This window comes from Myotis yumanensis, unplaced genomic scaffold (genome assembly GCF_028538775.1).
Source record: "Myotis yumanensis isolate MYYU_CA2020_CCGP unplaced genomic scaffold, mMyoYum1.0.hap1 SCAF_3, whole genome shotgun sequence".
NCBI classification, from domain to species: domain Eukaryota; kingdom Metazoa; phylum Chordata; class Mammalia; order Chiroptera; family Vespertilionidae; genus Myotis; species Myotis yumanensis.
Genome location: NW_027223754.1, coordinates 93,679,130 through 93,699,340, shown reverse-complemented (window position 1 = coordinate 93,699,340; position 20,211 = coordinate 93,679,130). Strand labels below are relative to the sequence as shown.

The 20,211-nt window shown below is 39.0% G+C and overlaps 1 protein-coding gene across 1 annotated transcript in view; it reads right to left on the bottom strand.

Moving 5' to 3' along the window:
• Positions 1-20,211, bottom strand: part of LRRC63 (leucine rich repeat containing 63) — a 116,570-nt gene that overhangs the window by 33,828 nt on the left and 62,531 nt on the right. Inside the window, exon 7 of the mRNA XM_070408734.1 lies at positions 1,430-1,513. Within this exon, the coding sequence (XP_070264835.1) occupies positions 1,430-1,513 (84 nt within the window). The remainder of the gene's footprint in view (positions 1-1,429; positions 1,514-20,211) is intronic.

Genomic DNA, 20,211 nt, shown 5'->3' with positions numbered 1-20,211 from the left:
AAAATATTAAAGAAACATATAGGAAAAGGAGAAAGTAAATAGATAGTAAATACAAAGTAAAATGGAAGGCATTTCAAATGTGAACAGCTTCAATTCCCCTAATAAAATACAAATAAATTAAATAATTGGTATGAATATTAGAAAAGTAGAGACAAATTATGCAATTTTGTTGAGGTTAAGATTATGCTTCTTGTAAACCAAAGAAAATCTAGTAAAACTCAACCAGAACTAATAAAATAATTTGGTTACATAAAATGATTTTAAATTAATGTAAAGAAGCACAAGTTTTTTTTCTCTTCTGTACTGGCAATAGTGAGCTAGAAAAAAATTAGGGAAAATACTACATACTCAGTAGCAACACAATTATAAAATACTTAGAAAGGTTAGTAAGAAAGACAAAGGACTTATGTGAAGTGAATAATAAATTCTTATGAAGAATATGAAATAAAACCTGAACAAATAAAAAATACTATGTTTTAAGACAAAATATTTATTATCATCAGAAATGAGAATTCTTCAAAATTTATATGTAAACTCAGGGGAATTCCAATTAAAATCCCAATGTTGTGTTTATGTGTTTTGGGTGAGGAGGGGCTTGGAATTATATAAAATATTTTAAAGATCATGATCTAAAGAAAATAGTTAAGAGACTATTATTGAAATCTAATCTCCCTAATAGCTATTAAAAATATCCTAAAGTCATAATCAAAATAGTATGCTACTGACCTAGAAGGATATAGATAAACTTCAGAGACTTTTAAAAGATTAATGTGAGAAAGAATTGGAGCTTAGCATTAAAATTACATTGTGTATTATTAGCATTTTGTGTATATCTATCTCCTTACAAAAATAAAATAAAATAAAGCTTTTAAGAACTACAGGAGCACACGTGAAAAAATAGACAGGAGTAGCTTGTCATTCTATTAGTGGACATCAGTACTATTCTTTAAATAATTATTGGAAACGTTATGTCCTAAAAACACAGAGTGCCAATCATTCAAATTACCTTTTGGTAAATTTCATGCTTCACATTTAAAAATATATATTTTTGTATTGCTTTCATAGAGGAAGGAGGAGAGAGAGAAAAAAAGAGAGAGAGAGGAAGAGAGAGAGAGAGAGAGAGAGAGAAGAGAGAAAGAAAGGAAGAAAGAAAGAAAGATCAATGATGAGAAAGAATCATCTATTGGCTGCCTCCTGCATGTCCACTACTGGGAATTGAGCACAAAACCTGGCATGACCCTGACTGGGAATCGAACCATGACCTCCTGGTTCATAGGTTGAGGTCCAACCACTGAGCCACACCGGCCAGGCTGCTTTACATATATTTGATGGTTATTAAATAAATGAATGAACTGAATTTTCTCCATCATCACCAAATATACCCTTCAGGAGAATATGATTTTTTGGGTACTTATTACTTCCAAAATACCTGAGTTTCTGGATTTCATTTGGAATAGAAGCAATACTATTGTAGGAAATATCAAGTTCCTCAAGGTAGGACAAATAAAATAACCTTAAATAGAAAGAGAAAATAAATTGTAAAAATGATTATCTATTTGTCATGACAAAGCATAAATAAGAATTAAATATTTGAATAAATACATAGGCAGCAGTGGTTCTCAACCTGTGGGTCGCGAACAATAAAAATACATCCTGCATATCAGATATTTACATTATGATTCATAACAGTAGCAAAATTACACTTATGAAGTAGCAATGGAAATGATTTCATGGTTGGGGGTCACCACAACATGAGGAACTGTATTAAAGGGTCACGCAGCATTAGGAAGGTTGAGAACCACTGGTAGAAGAACACTAATATTTTTCTAAGATCTTGAAATTTATATAGACTTTTTCACATTATACTAGTAGATGATTTAATTATAATAAGATTTCCTAAAACTTATTCATCTATCCATTAAGTCTGGTTTGAAATGTTTGGAATAGATAAAGTCCCATCTAGAAAAAATCACTTGAGAAATTCCTAACAACATTTAGGTGTATTTTTTTCTTGTTTGCTGTATTTATTTAGTAGAGCTGAAATAAAAAAAAATAGAAATTTATTCTCTCACAGTTCATGAGGCTAGAAGTTAGAAATCAAGTTGCTGGAAGGGCTGGTTTCTTCCGGAGGCTCTAAAGAAGTAACTGCCCCTTGCTACCAGTAGTTGTTGGTGTTCCTTGGTTTATGACAGCATAACTCCAATCTATGCCTTTGTCTGCATATTTTCTTCTTGTTATGATGCAATTTATTTTATTTTGAACTCACCCTAAATCAGTAACCTCATATTAACTTAGCTAATTACAACTGTAGATTTCTATTTCCTAAGGTCACGATGGGGTTCTGCATTAACATGAAATTTTGAGAGACACTATTCAACCCAGTGCAGTTGCATTATGATTTGCCTAGTGAAATACCTTTGGTCTTCCTTTCCATTAAGCTAAGCATTACTAAAAAGAAGAACCAAAAAAGACAAAGACTGTAACACAGAGAACCTTGTACCATAAGGTTTGTGAATGGCAGTTGGTTCTTCAAGACTGAAATTGAAGTGCTAAGTACAGCACTTATCAAAATCCCTAGTAAATATAGCTTTGTATATGCTGTTCTCAAATACCTTCCTGTTTTCCACATAAATAAAAGATGAAAAATTACTTGCGTAAACATTAATGAAAGCAATATGAGGACAATATTTCATTAACTTCCTACTATCTTAGTGTATCATATAATGGTCCACATGATCTGGCCACAGACTACTTATCCCACTCCACCACATTCACCTATGATCCAGCCTTTACCAGTATTCGCTAAAATTCCCTGAATTAGCCAATTCTTACATATTTCCAAATATGAAATGTAATTGCTCAAAATTTGAGTGTTCAATCAATGTCTTCATTTTTTAAGTCTTGGCTCAGCTATCATTTCTTCCAAGGAACTCTTCCCAAATCTTCAGACTGCATGAGCAGCCTCTTCTGTTTCTCTCTTTATCACAGTCATAGAACTTACACATGGGTAATAAATGTCTGTCTTCTAAACTAGGAGGTTCTGGAGGTCAAGAATTCAATTTTACATTTCAGTATAGCCAAAGTCTCACATAGCACCCAATACATCATAAGTGCTTAGTAAATTACAATTGAATATAAAGAATGGTGATCCTAGTTAATTTAAAATTATTTGCTCTGAGAAATTAATGAGCTTGAACAGAAAAGCAAAAGAAATGCCCTTTCAATTTAGTGGTCATCTCAGACTTCTTATTACTTCTCTAAAAATATTAATTTTACCTGTTTTATTTTTCAATTCAAAATTATGTTATTTTATTTCCTTGCCTACAGAAGTTTTTAAAACCATTTTGTCTCCCCTTATCACTTCAGAACGGGCAAACTAGTGTGGTTCCAGGCTTTCACCATTAATGATAATTCTTGCTAATTGTGATGTTTAACAGGAATTGTAGGCAGCATTGAGGAAGCTTATTAAGAAACTGCATATTCTAGTGTTGAAATTTGTGTTACACATATGATTTAGAGGGCAAATCTGTTTAGATATCCTCAGTTAGATCTGATACTCTATACCCCACCAGCACCAAATCTATGTCAATTTTTAGGATGTGTAGATTGTTTTACACTTATTTAATTGCTTTATTCATCAGCACATTATTGAGCAATGAGCTGCTTACCAGGGGTACTGGTTAATAATGCAGATTTTTTCTTGATAGATGGAGTTACACATATGTTGATATATATACACAATTTGATATGTATGCTATTTTGTTGTATTGACAGCAAGCTTCAAAACTTCATATGTCAAATTTTCTGAAGATGTTAACTTCACAGATATTTTTACGCTTAAAAATGTTGAATTTCGTGCCAAAAGAAAGAGCATTTTCGGGAAGTTTTAATTCATTACTTTATTTTGAAGAAAAAGTTATTATATACTTCGGGAAGCTTATGGTGACATGCTTCATCTCAAGATACTTGTGAACACTGGTTTAAATGCTTCAAAAGTGATGATTTTGATGTGAGAGACAAAGAATGTCCAGGTCAACCGAAAAAGTTTGAAGACCAACAATTACAAGCATTATTGGATGAAGATGCGTGTCAAACTCAAAAACAACTTGCAGAAAGATTAAACATTGCTCAGCAAACAATTTCCGATTGTTTACAAGCAATGGAAAGATTTTAAAGGAAGGAAAATCGGTGCCACATCAATTGAACGAAAGACAAATGGAAAACCGAAAAGTCATCAGTAAAATGTTGCTTCAATGGCACAAAAGATAGTCTTTTTTGCATCGAATTGTGACTGGCAATGAAAAGTGGATTTATTTTGAGAATCCCAAATGCACAAAATCATCGGGGTCAACCATCAACATTGACTGCAAGGCCAAATCATTTCAGAAAGAAGACAATGCTCTGAATTTGGTGGAATCAGGAAGGTGTGGTGTATTATGAGCTTCTAAAACCAGGTGAAACCATTAATACTGGTTGCTACTGACAACAAATAATCAATTTGAACCACACTTTCATCATAAAACAACCAGAATGGGCCAGAAGACACTGCAAAGTAATTTTGCATCATGATAACACACCATCACACACTTCAAAACCAGTTAAAGACACGTTAAAAGATCTTGCCTAGGAAGTATTAACCCACCCGCCATATTCATCAGACCTTGCTCCTTCAGATTACCACTTGTTCCGATCGATGGCACACACACTCTCTGAGCAGCACTTCAAAACATACGAACAAGTGGAAAATGGGGTCTCTGAATGGTTTGCCTCAAAACAAGAAAAGTTCTGTTGGGACAGTATCCACAAATTACCTGAAAGATGGGGGAAACATGTAGCTAGTGATGGACATTACTTTGAATAAAGCACTTTTGATGTTTCTCTTGAAATTATCATGTTTTCTTTGATTACAAAATCCACATTAGTAACTGGTACACCTGGTAAGCTAGAACCCTGCTGGTAGCTTGGAATATTAGCATTAATAATTGCATATAATAACATTAATCACTACCACAACTGTAGGTTACTTGGTTTGAAAGAAAAAGATTTTTCTTTTTAAATTGAAATTCTCCAAGTGTAAACCAGCTGTGAGAGGACGAGGATGCTGATTAGAAATTACTTTGCAAGAAAATAATAGAAAGCAGTTTTCCCTTCAAACATCTGGAGGACTGTAATTAAATGTACTAGGTTTAATATAGAAAGGTAAATAATATGAGTTTTTGCCTTCCTGAATATAGCTAGTGTAAAGTTACTGAAAGACTAATTGAAGAAATTTAATTAATGTCATTTCCAGTTTAAAATTGAATTGCCATGGCCTAGAGCAAAGAATATCCTTACGTGATATTGTTCTACAAGGTCATTAATAGTGTTTGATATTTCACAACAGCATACTGTGCATTTATCCCAAACAAACTTACAAACTAATTCTTTGAATGTTTGGCAGCAATTTAATAAGGACATCAAAGGATTTAATCCCTTCCACTGTGTGGAAGGCCCCCTGAGAAGGCACTTGAGCATTCTGTATTGACCTCTCTTGCCCTTTTTGCCAAGAGGGTCCCTCTTCTTACAATCCAATTGCCCACAGCTGTTGCCTGAGCTCTCTGTTCATGCTGAGGTTGAAGCCTCATGGTGGCTGGTATCATGGATCTGTCTCTCGCCCAATGGCATAAGCTGGGCCCTCTCTGGAGAAGAAACCTGGGTTCTCCAAGATATGTGATTAATGCCGGAGCCCCGCCAGCAGGCGAGGGGATCCCAAGGCAGTTGCTGGGCGTGGAGGCTCCAGGGGCATAGGCTACCAAGGAGACAGAACTGAACCTCACATCACCCTGCTTGGCCCCAGAGGATGGCTGGTTAGTCAAAGATGGGTAAGATTCCTCAGGGAGGAATGACCTAAGATAGGCACAGTCGCAGAGGGGCCATCAGGAGAGGACTTGGGGGTCAACAGAGGTGGGGCACAGATCCTCACCCCCCCAACTATGCAGGGGCTTGAACACTCGCCCCTTCTGAGGGAGGTCTTCTGCCCCCATGGCTGCTGCGCTTCCCATGCCCAGCTCAGATCGGGACCCAGATAACAGAAAGAGACTTGGCCCAGCTGAGATCAGTACCCAGAAAACAGAGACTTGGCTGACAATAGCTACCCTATATTTAAATCCAGCCTAACACCAGGAATGCTCAGGGCCTTCTCAAGGATGCAAAATAATCCTTTCCATTAATATTTACAGTGTAAACTAAGATCGTTGTTAGAGTATTAAATTTGACAGTAACGAGCTTAATTGAAATAAGTAGTATTAACCAAAATTTTCATTTCATGGTAAAATTGCCTAACATGCAATGAGCTTAAAGCAGTCATACTTTTGTGCAAAAAAATTAAAAATTTAAAGTTATCTAGACTGCATTATAAAAATTTTCCAAAAGTCTCCTAATAATTTAATCAAAAAAAGGGGGATAGTGGAAAAATACCATGTAAGGAAAAATATCCTGTAACTAATTTACATCTGGAAAAATTTTTTTCATTTGTAATGCTAACAGCAAGACACCCATAAAAAATTTACATGGTGTCAAAATAAGCCAAAGGAAAATCATTTGGGCAAATATAAAAAGGACCCCAAGTAAAATTCCCTTTATTAACCTTCAGTAGAGAATATGTTTGTATATTTTCAGAAAACAACTCCAAGACCATGTGGATTCCTGCAACAGAGAGGAATTATCAGGAATGCTCCAGCGATGAAGACAAGAGGAAAAACAATCCAGAGATGGAGACGCTGACGACGCTTTGCCATGCTAGCAGTCAGCAGCTGTGCGTCGCTGCAGGTTGCCCAGGATCAAACCAGAGAGGGTCGGACCTGCATTGCCACCATTTGCCCACCATCCAGAACTGAAATATCATTGCTGACATGTACACATAAGGAACTGTCGGACATTGAAACTTGGACTCAGAACTGTTGGATATTGAAATTGGGATTTAAACATTCTTTGTTCTTAAAATGTTATGTTTAATTTTTAAAATGTTTTGGATTACGGATTGGCATTGTTTTGTTATTGTTTTCATAGCCAGAGTTTTGTTCTTGATGTTTAAGTTTTATTTTCATTATAGTAGCTAATAATAATAAAAAAGGGTGAGATGTGGGAAAACGATATAGGGTTGAGCCTCGGACTGACCTGCTGGCAAAGTCACAAACAAGTCCCAGCTTAGAGGGCTCAGTCCTCTTAGCATAATTAGGCTTGACCTTATAACACTCCCCAGATCTTACCTGGGAAGCTAATGGGCTGAGGGAAGTGCAGGGAGTGTAAACATGATCAAAACAGGTGAAACTCACAAGAACTGTGTAACTCTGGTAACCACTGCCTTGTTTACCTCTGTCTATAAAAGGTCGGTGCAGCCTGAGCTAGGGGGAAGTCCTTCCTCTTGAGTTGGACTTACCCGCCTGGTCCCCCAATATTTCCAAATTATCTCTTGTCTTTTCTATTTTATTTGTGTGTGGCTCCACTTCCAGATACTAAACCCTGAACCACGCGGGACGTGGAGGGAAACATTTACGACACACAACAATCTAAATATCATTTACTGAGATCCTGCTATGTGTTCATGTAGTTTCAATTATGTTTCAGTACCACTGCAGGATTGTTATTTTTAACAGATAAAACAATAGAAGATGTAAGAGGTTAAGTCACTTACCAAGTTAGTATGAAATTAAATGTAGCTATCTTTTCATTTCAGATATATGGATATAAATTAATTTAATCCCTACTTAAGCAATAACAATATGAAAAAAATAAATGTATGCATTACCAGAATCATCTCTTACTGCAGGGTTCTCATGTGTGTTGTTAGGTTCTTTGTTCTAAATAGTTTGTCTTTACCAGAAAATAAGCTTGCTAATTAAATCAAATGGAATAAAATAAGGCAAAAAATTGATTCTGTTAGTTTAAAGTATCCATTTTCTATATCATTTTTATCCTGCTACACACTCAGAAAAAGATAAAGATACTTCTTTTTAACCTTTGTGACAGTTATGTCTATATAACCTCAGGGGGTGAGTCTAAAGCTTTGTTTTTATATAAATAGTATTTGTTAAAAAAAATATGTGCTTTTCTCTGTTCACTAAAAGGGTGATTACCAAAATGTGTATCTTACATTTCTTTTTTTTTTCTTTGTTTCCTTTTTCTTGTCTTTTCTACCCCAAAGTTTTAGGAGAAAAGAGAAGAAACCATTAGATATTTGAAATGATTTATTATGTTTATTTTATAAAATAAGTCAGAGGCAAATTAAAGAGCTTTTCATGGTTATAAAACTCCAAACATAACATGGCAGAGTTGATTCTACCGTTACATAGGTATGATAAAGGGCATAACTGTAAGGGTCCTAGCTCGGTGAGAGCCCAGTTCTTTATGCCTCTGAACTCTGGGCTTTTCTGTCTCCATGTTGCTTCATACTTTATGCCCTAAACAGCTCAAAGCAAAATATCAGGAAAAAACATTTAGGCATCAGTGAATTCTTGTTTAACCAAATAGATTTTCTCCCCTATTTACTTTTATTTGGCTTATGTTGAAACAATCAACTGTTACATAATTTAAAACATTGGGTATTTTATTTTGTTTTAGAAATTTAGATCAAGGGGAGAAATCTGTGAAAATAACTAAAAGAATTTACAAAGAAATTTACAAGATTTTAAAATTTTTATAATACCCTTGCAAACAGGTGCAATTTTTCTCTATCAGATAGAAACCAGGAGGTCATGGAAGTTAAGAGTGTGTCAGCAGTCTGCCAAAGTTTGTAGCATCGAGGATGAAGATAGTACCTAACATATTCTCTCATGTCACTTTGAGTCTCCAAAAACTAGAAAGACCTAGTTAGAAATGGAAATAGTGAAAGAACTTGCTCACATGTTAGAAAAACTTGGAGAAGCTTCCAACATGATATATCTTGAGATAAATATATATATTTTAAAAATATGAAAACCATAAGAAACATTTAGACTAAGAATGAGAAAAATAGGAAAAGACAATCTTTAAAATACTATGTTTAGCCAATATAATGAACAACCATTTTTTTCTATGTTGGATAAATCTGGAAAAAAGTATATGTCTTATTTTAAATTCTAATACTTTGATTTCAAACAAATTAGGTAACCCATTATTTTATTTAATAAAATACTGCTAATTTTTATTTGAACTGCTAAATTTATACTGCTAACCCCCTTTGTTCAAATGTCCCTTTTACAAAAGGCCCACCCTAATTACCCCTTTAAAATTTCACTCTCCTCTCCCTTTTCTCTTCTAATTTTTACTTTTGTGTATTACTTATTACATTCTAACATACTATGTAATTTATTTATTATATATTTTATTTATTGACTAGAGGCCCAGTGCATGAAATTCGTACATGGGGGTGGGGGGGCAGGCGTCCCTCAGCCCGGCCTGCACCTTCTCGCAATCTGGGACCTTTTAGGGGATGTCTGACTGCCAGTTTAGGCCCAATCCACAGTGGGATCGTGCCTAAACCAGCAGTTGGACATCCCTCTTGCAATCCAGGACCACTGGCTCCTAAATGCTCACCTGCCTGCCTGATCACCCCTAACCACTCTGCCTGCCTGTCTGATGGCCCCTAACCACTTGCCTGCCTGCCTCATCACCTCTAACCACTTGCCAGCCTGCCTCGTTGCCCTAACCACTCTGCCTGCCTGCTTGATCACCTCTAACCACTCGCCTGCCTGCCTGATCACCCTAACCATTGGCCTATTGCCTGATCACCCCTAACCACATCTGCCTGCCTGGCTGATTGCCCCTAACCGCTCCCTGGGTGGCAGGACCATCTGGAGCGAGGGGCTGTGGTAGTTCTGTCCTCTGGTCATTCTGGTCATTCCACCATTTCAGCCACTGGGCTTTTATTATATAGGACTATCTCCCCCTATAGGAATGTAATCCCCCAAACAGTAGAAATCTTTGACTGGCTTTATATTAGTTCCCTATTGCTGCCATAGCAAATTGCAACACAAACTTAGTGGTTTAAAATGACACATTTATTATCTTAAATTTCTATAAGTCAGAAGTCTGGCACAGGTCTCACCATACTAAAATTAAGGCATCAGCAGGATTGCATTCCATCTGGAGACTCTAGGATTATCTGTTTCCTTGATCACTCAGGTTGTTGGCAGAATTCAGCTCCTTCTGACTGTAGAACTGATGGCCCTTATTTCTTCTTTTTTAAAAACATTTTTTAAAGCCATTATTATTTTTTTAAATATTATTTTTATTGATTTCAGAGAGGAAAGGAGAGGTAGAGAGAAATAGAAACATCAATGATGAGAGAATCATTGATTGGTGCTTCCTGCATGCTCCCTACTGGGGACTGAATCTGCAACCTGAGCATGTGCCCTGACCGGGAATCAAACCATGACCTCCTGGTTCATAGGTAAAGGCTCAACCACTGAACCACATGGGCCAGATAGCCCTGATTTCTTGCTGGCTATAAGCTGAAGGCCATTTCTAGGTTCTATAAACTGCCACATTCCTTTACTTATAGCCACCATCCTCCATTTAAAGACCAGCAATAGCAAGTCACATCTTCATGTTGCATCTCTCTGATCTATGCTACTGATTATCTTCCATTTTTAAGGCTCAACTACAAGACTGTGCACACAGCCCACACAGGGATGCACCTAGAGTGCCTAGCTCAGGTGACTGGGGAGGCTGAGCCACTGGGCCCTATAAGACACCTACTACACAAGGCACCCTACATTGGGCCCACCCAGATAATCTAGGGAAATTCCCTAAAATCCAGTTTACTGGAAAACTTAATTTCACCTCCAACTTTAATTATTTTTACCATGTAATGTTAACATATCACATTGGACATCTCTGGGGACCATTATTCTGCCTTTCATAGTCCCCGCTCTGGTCCCTAAAAATTCACATCTCCCACATGAAAAATACACTAATCCATCCCAAGTTCCCCAAAGGTCCCATCCCATTATAGCATCAGCTCAAAGTCCAACATCTCATCTAAATCTCAAAAGTTTCTAATCTTGTCATCTAAGTCAGTATTGGTAATGCTCCAGGTATGATTCATCTATTGGTGCAGGCTTTTTTCACTTGTGTTTCTGTGAAACTAATGAAACAAGTTATCTGCTCCTAAAATATAATGATGAGGCAGGTATAGGGTAACAGTTATAGACATTTTAGTTCAAAAGGGATAAAATGAAGGTAAAAAGTAGCATTGACCGCAAATAATTTGAAATCTAGTTTTCAAGGCCTGGGAATAATCATCTGCAGTTCATAGCTCTGCTCTTTGATTTCAAGTTTCGGCTCTCCTAGCTCTTGGTTCTGAACAGAAGGCTTCATATTCATGGTTTCTGACTTCACCCTCTGAGTCATCCTCCCCTCCCTTTTTTTTCATGAAAATTAGCACATATTTGGTTAAAGTTAGCACACATTACCAGTCTGTTTCCTGCACATAGAATTTTGAGAGTCTGGCAGGTGTTTTTTTTTCACTTCCTATACTCTTTGTCCTTTTTTTTTTTTTATCAAACTGACAATGTTTCTGTTGGTATAAAAATGTCAGGAATGTAAGTCTTCCATGTATGTCCTGGAAATTTATTCAGTGAGAAATAAAGTTTGTCTCAGATAATCCCTTCTCTATTTTTGCTGAAATGGGTTAGGCCATGGAATACTAGTCATGATTAAAAAGGAATGGAGCCCTACCTATTTGGCTCAGTGGATAGTGTGTCAGCCCACAGACTGAATGGTCCTGGGTTCAGTTCCAGCCAAGGGCACATACCTCAGTTGCAGGATCTCACCCTGGTAGGGGCATGGGAGGGAGGCAATCAGTCGATGTGTCTCTCACATCAATCTTTCTCTCTCTTCGTCTGCCTCCCTCCCTTCCATTCACTCTCTAAAAATTAATGGAAAAATATCCTCAGGTGAGGATTAACAAAAAGAAGAAAAGAAAAGGAAAAGAAAAGGAAAGGAAAGAAAAGAAAAGAAAAAAAGAAAAGAAAAGAAAAGAAGAGAAAAGAAGAGAAAAAAGGAGTGAAATACTGATACATACAACAACATGGATAAATCTCAAAAATATTATTTTGAGAAAAGAGAACCAAGATGGCAGCATAGGTAAATGCGGGTACTCATGGCCTTCCATACCACATCAAAATTACAACTAAAATCTAGAACAAACATCATTTAAAACCACCTGAAATCTGGCTGAATGGAAGTCCTACAACTAGAGAAGTAAAGAAGAAAGCACATTGAGATTGGCAGGATGGAGGTAGGGAACAGGCTGGTCTAACATTCACATGTGGCAGTTTTTAAATTGGGAGGGATATTACCGCTGCAGAGACTACTGTGAGAAGCAAGTGTTCCCAGCTCTACACCAGACACCCAGCCCAGGGTTCCGGAGCTGGGAAGAGAAGCCCTCATAACTTCAGGCTGTAAAATCCAGTGGAGGATTGTGGCTGGGTGACACAGAGGCTGCTGGAGTCCCAGGTGTTCCTCTTAAAGGTTGGTGCACAAACTTATATGGTCCTGCCTCCTCTGAGTTCCACTGCCTAGCAGCAGCTTTGGAGGAATACAGGGATATACAGGGAGGAACTGAACTGTCTGGCATTAGGGCAGGAACTTGGGGTGGCTTTCTCTAAGACAGGGTACTTGCATGGGTCATTGTTCCTCTCCCATTTGCAGAGCTGACTGGCAGTCATATATGAATTTCCGTTAGGTTGGCCCACACTGTTCACTATGCCCTGGTGACTCCCTGAGACCCTGTCCATCCAATTTGCAGCCCCACCCAGCTGTTTGTGGCAGCTTTTTCATATGAATGGCCTGTCCTGGCTCAGGCTTCAGACTTTGCTAAAATTTCTCAAGCAAGCAGCAGCTGGTGTCAAACCTATCAATAAAAGGTTCTAGACCTGATACTAGCACCAGCCTTCCTTGCTTCACAGCTGGACCTTGCCTGGGCACTTCCTAGCCCAATACAAGTAGCAGCCATCTACAGATCTCCCTGTAGCTCCTGATGAGTGGCCCTAGACAATGGCTGACTTTTCACCTCCCAGGAGGCCCCAGAGCCAGTGCACTCAGTGGACAGCTTCAGACCATACCAAATAACAATTCTACACATCCACAAGTGACACACTAAAGAGGCAGATTCAGTGAGCACCAAAGACCCACTGAAGCAAGTCCTGCTCCATAAGGTCAGCTCTTGCACAGCAGCTCTTCTATTGTAGCCACAGCTGGTCCTCACAGCCAATTGGCCTGGAAGTTAATCCCTTCCAGTGACATTAACAGCAATCAAGGCTCAACTACAAGACTGTGCACACAGCCCACACAGGGATGCACTTAGAGTGCCTAGCTCAGGTGGCTGGGGAGGCTGAGCCACTGGGCCCTATAAGACACCTACTACACAAGGCACTCTACCAACTCCAGGAGACATAGCAGCTCTATGTAATACATAAAAACAAACAGAGGGAAGCAGCCAAAATGTGAAGACAAAGAAACATATCACAAGAAAGAAATAGAAGAAAGCAAACTACTGGATACAGAGTTCAAATCAATGTTTATATGGTTACTCAAGAACCTTAATGAGAGTTTAAAGGAACTTAATGAGAGCGTCAAGGGAATTAATGAGATTTTCAAAGGACTTAGAGTTTCAAGGATCTTAGTGAGAATGTCAAAGCATGTAAACAGACCAGTGGGAAATGAAGCATAAACTAACTGAAATAAAGAATAATTTACAGGGAATCAACAGTACAGTAGACAATCCCAAGAATCAAATTAACAATTTGGAATATGAGGAAGCAAAAACACCCAATCAGAAGAGCAAAAAGAAAAATGATTCAAAAAATATAAAGATAGTATAAGGAGCCTGTGGGACAACTTTAAGCATTATGGGGGTGCCAGAAGGAAAAGAGAGAGAGCAAGGAATATTTGAAGAAATAATACAGAAAATTTCTCCAACCTGGTGAAAGAAACAGACTTATAAGTTCAGGAAGTGAAGAGGAACTCAAAGAGGCCCACACCAAGACACATCATAATTAAAATGCCAATGGTTAAAGACAAAGAGAGAATCTTAAAAGCTGCAAGAGAAAAGCAATTAGTTACCTCCAAGGGAATACCCATATGACTGTCAGCTGATTTCTCAATAGAAACTTTGCAAGCCAGAAGGGAGTGACAAGAAATATTCAAAGTTATGAATAGCAAGAACTTACAATCAAGATTACTCTATGCAGCAAAACTATCACTTAGAAGTGAAGGTCATATAAAGAACTTCATAAGCAAGAAAAAGCTAAAGGAGTTCATCACTACTCAATATTACATGAAATGTTGAAGGGTTTTCTTTAAGGAAGAAAAAGAAGAAGAAGAAGAAGAAGAAGAAGAAGAAGAAGAAGAAGAAGAAGAAGAAGAAGAAGAAGAAGAAGAAGAAGAAGGAAGATTGCAATAAATGCATATCTAACAATATTGAATAGAAAAATAAAATACATGAACAAAAATTCTAATGAATAAAATAAACTGATGAATAAAATAGAATCAGAGTCATGGAAACATAAAACAGACTAATGAATCTTAGAGGAAAGTGGTGAGGGGGGTGTGGGAAGAGATTAACCAAAGATCTTATATGCATATATGCATTACCAATGGACACAGACAATAAATAGAGTGGTGAAGGCCTGGGGTGGGGTGGGATCTGTGGGGAGGGGTGCAATGGGGTGACAAAAAGGAGACATCTCTAATATTCTCAACAATAAAAATCAAAAATGTATTATGTTGAATTAAAGATTCCAGGCACACAAATAATTTGTTGTATCAATAAACTTACATGCTTTTAAAGAACAGGCAAAAAAAGTCTATGGTGTTAGAAGTCTGGAGACTGACTGGAAATGTCTATGAGGGAACTCTGGGGTAATGGAAATGCTCCATATCTTGTTTTGGATGATGATTATATGCATGTATACTGTTTATTTCACTGTTTGAATCAAATACCTAAGATTAATGCATTTTATTTTATGAAAATTTTACCTCAAAATTTTTTTAGAAAGAAGAGAAATGGGAAGGAAGAAGGGAAAATCCAGGGTTCTAGTAACTATGTTTTGAAAATTTTGATATAATATTTATAACATAAAACCTGCTATTTAAATAATTTCTAAGTACACCATTTAGTAGCATTACTTACAATAATACTAGAGGCCTGGTGCATGAAGTTCATGTGCAGGTACAGTCCCTAGGCCTGGCCTGCAATCAAGGCCATCTTCCCTGGCTGCCTGCAGCCGGCCCCACGCCCTGCCATCACCCACCCCCATCCCCTGTTTGCCACCGAGTGATCGAAGCCTGCTGGCCAGGGAAAGGGACTGAGAGGTGGTCAGTGTGCCTCATAGTGACTGGTAAAGTGGTCGTTCTGGTCATTCTGCCCTTAGGGTCAATTTGCATATTACCCTTTTATTATATAGGATTTTATGCAATCACTATCCATTTCTAGAACTTTTCTATAATTCCAGTCTATCCACATTAAAAAATAATGACCCAGTTGTCTCTCTTTCCCCTATCTCAACTTCTAGTACCTCTATTCAATTTTCTGTCTCTATGAATTTGCCTATTCTAAGTGCTTCATATGAGTGGAATTATACAATATTTGTCCTTTTGTGTCTGAATTACTCCACTTAGCAGAATGTTTTCAAAGATAATTTTTGTTATAGTATGTACCAAAATTTATTCCTTTTTATGGATGAAGAATAACGTATTGTATGTGTGTGTCACATTTTGTTTATACATTAATCTGTTAATGAATATTTGGGGTGTTATTATCTTTTGGCTATGGTGAGTAAAACAATTAGTTTTTCCATTTTTTGTTGAGGAACATTTGAATTGTTTCCTGTTTTAGGCTATCTACACTAATAAAAGAGAAACATGGTAATTAGCGTACGACCGCTACCCTTCCCATTGGCTAATCAGCATATCCTTATGCAAATGAACTGTCAGCCAATATGGCGGCCAGCAGCCATGCACTGAAGCGAACAGGGAGGCTTGCTTGCTCCAGTGATGGCGAACTCCAACGTTCCCTGCCTCACTTGCCGGCCTCTCAGCTGCAACTCTAAGCAACAAAACCCCAGAAACCGGCTTTCAGTCAGCTGGGCTTCAGCCAGCCGGACTGCAACATTGTATCAATGTTTTCAGCAGTGAGGCCTCAGAGCTAAAGCTGGCCCAGAATAGAAAAAAAGAAAATAAAAAAAGGAGCAGTTGGGAGCTTCAGTCACCCGCCAGCCTGAAAACGGCCCTCAGCCCCTCACCTAGACTGGCCAGGCACCCCAGTGGGGACCCCCACTCTGATCCAGGACACCCTTCAGGGCAAACCAGCCGGCCCCCACCTGTGCACCAGGCCTCTATTCTATATAGTAAAAGGGTAATATGCCTCCCAGCACTGGGATCAGTGTGACAGGGGGCAGCACCCAACCCCCCTGATCGCCCTGCGGCTCTGTGAGTGACAGGGGGCAGGGCCACAACCTCCCTATCCGCCCTGCTCTGTTCGTGACAGGAGAAGGCTCCCCAACCCCCTGATCAGTCCTGCTCTGTGCCTGATGGGGGGAGCTCCCCAACCCCCTGATCGCCCTGCAGCTCTGTGTTTGACAGGGTGCGGCGCCCCAACCCCCTGATCGGCCCTGCTCTGTGGGTGATAGAGGGTGGCGCCCCAACCCCCCTCCACGGGCCTTGCTTTGTGTGTGACAGGGTAGAGCCATAACCTCCCCATTGGCTCTGCCCTGAGTGTGACAGGGTGCAGCGCCCCAATCCCCTAATCCGCCCTGCTCAGTGTGTGACAGGGAGCGGTGCCCCAACTCCCCTATCGGCCCTACTCTGTGAGTGACAGGGGGCAGCATCCCAACCCCCTGATCGGCCCTGCTCTGTGCGTGACAGGGGGTGGTGCTGTAACCTCCCCATTGACCCTGCCTTGAGTGTGACAGGGGGCGGTGCCCCAACCCCCCAATCGGCCCTACCCTGAGTGTGACTGAGGGTGGCATCACAACCTCCCAATCCTCCCTGCTTTGTGCATGACAGGGCGGCGCCCCAACTCCCCAGTCTGCCCTGCTCTGAGCCTGACCAGGGGCTGCACCTAGGGATTGGGCCTGCCCTCTGCCACCCGGAAGCAGGCCTAAGCCAGCAGGTCATTATCTCCCAAGGGGTCCCAGACTGCGAGAGGGCACAGGCCGGGCTGGGGCACCCCCTTCCCCCTCCGAGTGCACAAATTTTTGTGCCCCGGGCCTCTAGTAATTACATATTGTTTTTGTGATTAATCACTATGCTTTAATTATGTTCAATTTGTAACAATGAAATTGGGGGTCACCACAACATGAGAAACTGTATTAAAGGGTCACAGACCACTGCCTATGATGGCTTTCTGTCAGCTTTTGAAGCCAGCATCCTACTTGCTTCACATAATTATTCCCACTGCATGAAATATTCTTTGTTCTTGGCCTGGACTTACAAGTTTCTGCTTAATTGACATTCCCTCAAATGAATCTTTCTTAGTGACTCAATTTATTCATTCATGTCCCCCTTGACTTTATTTATTTATTATTTATTTGTTTATTTATTTATAAATTATTTAATTTATTGGGGTAAAATCCTATATAATGAAAGCCTAATATGCTAAGTGTCCAGTCATCCATTCAACCAATCAAAGCATAAGATGCTAATGATATGCTAAGACCATTCAACCACTCGCTATGATGTGCACTGACCACCAGGGGGCAGACAGTTGACTGGTTGACCAGTCGTTATGACATGCACTGACCACCAGGGGGCAGATGCTCTGACCGGTAGGTTAGCTTGCTGCTGGAGTCAGGCCAATCAGGACTGAGGGAGATGGGCTGGACACTCCCTGGAGCCCTCCCACGGTCCCTCCCTGTCTGGCCAACTTCCTGTGTCCCTCCCCAGTCCCAATCATGCACCAGTGGGGTCTCTTGGCCTGGCCTGCACCCGCTCGCAATCTGGAACCCCTTGGGAGATGTCGGAGAGCTGGTTTCGGTCCGATCCCGCTCAAAGCAGGAGCTGCCGCTTGGTGGTCAGTGCGCTACCACAGGGGGGACACCGCTCAGCCAGAAGCTGGACTCATGGCTGGTGAGCACAGCAGTGGTGGCAGGAGCCTCTCTAGCCTCTGTAGCAGCACTAAGGATATACAACTGAGGGCCCCCAGACTGCAAGAGGGCACAGGGAACCCCCCCCCCCCAACCAAGTGCATGAATGTCATGCACTGGGCCTCTAGTTGGTTAATAAAATTATATAGGTTTCAATTGTACAATCCTGTAATAAATCATCTGTATATTGTATTGTGTGTTTACCATCCCAAGTCAAGTCTCCTTCCATCAGCCTTTACCACCCCCCCTTTACCCTCTTCTACTTCTACCCCCCCAATGACCATACTGTTGTCTGTAAATATGAGTTTTTTGTCTTCGTCCCTTCACCTTTTTCACGCAGCTGTCAGTCTGTTCTTTGTATCTATCAGTCTGTTTTCATTTTTTTTTTCTTAGTTTATTTTGTTCATTAGATTTCACATATAAGTAAAATCATTGGTATTTGTCTTTCTCTGACTGGCTTATTTCACTTAGCATAATACTCTTCAAGTATATTCATGCAGTTGCAAAGGCTAAGATTTCCTTCTTTTTTTTTCTTACAGCTGAGTAGTATTTCATTGTTTAAAATGTACCACAGCTTTTTTATCCACTCATATACTGAAGGAAACTTGGGCTACTCCCAAATCTTGGCTAGTGAAAATAATGCTGCAATGAACATATGGGTGCATATGTTCTTTCAGAACAGCGTTCAAGCTTTTTAAAAATATATTTCCAGAAGTAGAATTGTTGGGTGATAAGGATGTTCCATTTTTAATTTTTTGAGGTAACTCCATACTGCTTTCCACAGTGGCTACACCAATTTGTATTCTTCACCAACACTTGTTGTTTGCTGATTTATTGATGATAGCCATTCTGACAGGTGATATCTCATTGTGGTTTTAATTTGCATTTCTCTGATAATTACTGATGTTGGGCATCTTACCATATGTCTATTGACCATCTATATAGCCTCTTTGGAGAAGTATCTATTCTGGTCCTTTGCCCATTTTTTAATTAGATTTTTATATGTGTGATGAGTTTTATACATTCTTTATAAATTTTGTCTATTAACCCCTTATCAAATGTATCATTGGTGAATATATTCTCCAATTCAGTGGGCTGTCTTTTCATTTTAATGATGGTTTCTTTGCTGTGCAAAAATTTTTAGTTTGATGTAGTTCCATTTGTCTAATTTTTCTTTTGTTTCCTTTACCTGAAGATTTTTCTTTTGTTTCCCTTCCCTTTCTCTGAGATATATCAGAGAAATATTGCTATAAGAAATTTCCAAAATTTTTCTGCATGTGTTCTTCTAGGATTTTTGTGGTTTCAAGTCTAACATTTAAGTCTTTAATCCATTTTGATTTTGCTCTTGTGTATGTTGCAAGTAGGTGGTCTACTTTCTTTTTTTTTTTTTTTTTTGCTCATATATGTCCAATTTTTCCAACACCATTTATTGAATAGACTAAGTATTTACCCTATTGTATTTTCTTGATTCCTTTGTCAAATATTAATTGACCATAGAGCAGTGGTTCTCAACCTTCCTAATGCCGCAACCCTTTAATACAGTTTCTCATGTTGTGGTGACCCCCAATCATAAAATTATTTTTGTTGCTACTTCATAACTGTAATTTTGCTACTGTTATGAATCGTAATGTAAATATCTGATATGCAGGATGTATTTTCATTGTTACAAATGGAACATAATTAAAGCATAGTGATTAATCACAAAACAATATGTAATTATATATGTGTTTTCCGATGGTCTTAGGCGACCCCTGTGAAAGGGTCATTCGACCCCCAAAGGGGTCGCGACCCACAGGTTGAGAACCGCTGCCACAGAGGCATAGGTTTATTTTTGGGCTCTCTATTCTGTTCCATTGATCTATAGTCAGTTTTTATGCCAGTATCATGCTGTTTTGATTACTGTGGCCTTGTAGTATAGGTGGATATCAGGTAATGAAATTCCTCCCACTTTGTTCTTCTTTCTCAAGCTTGCTGTGTCTTTTCATGGTCTTTTGTGGTTTTATATACATTTTTGAAATATTTGTTCTGGTTCTGCGAAATGCACCATTGGTATTTATGTAGGAATTGAGTTGAACCTATAGATTGCTTTGGGTAGTATGGACAT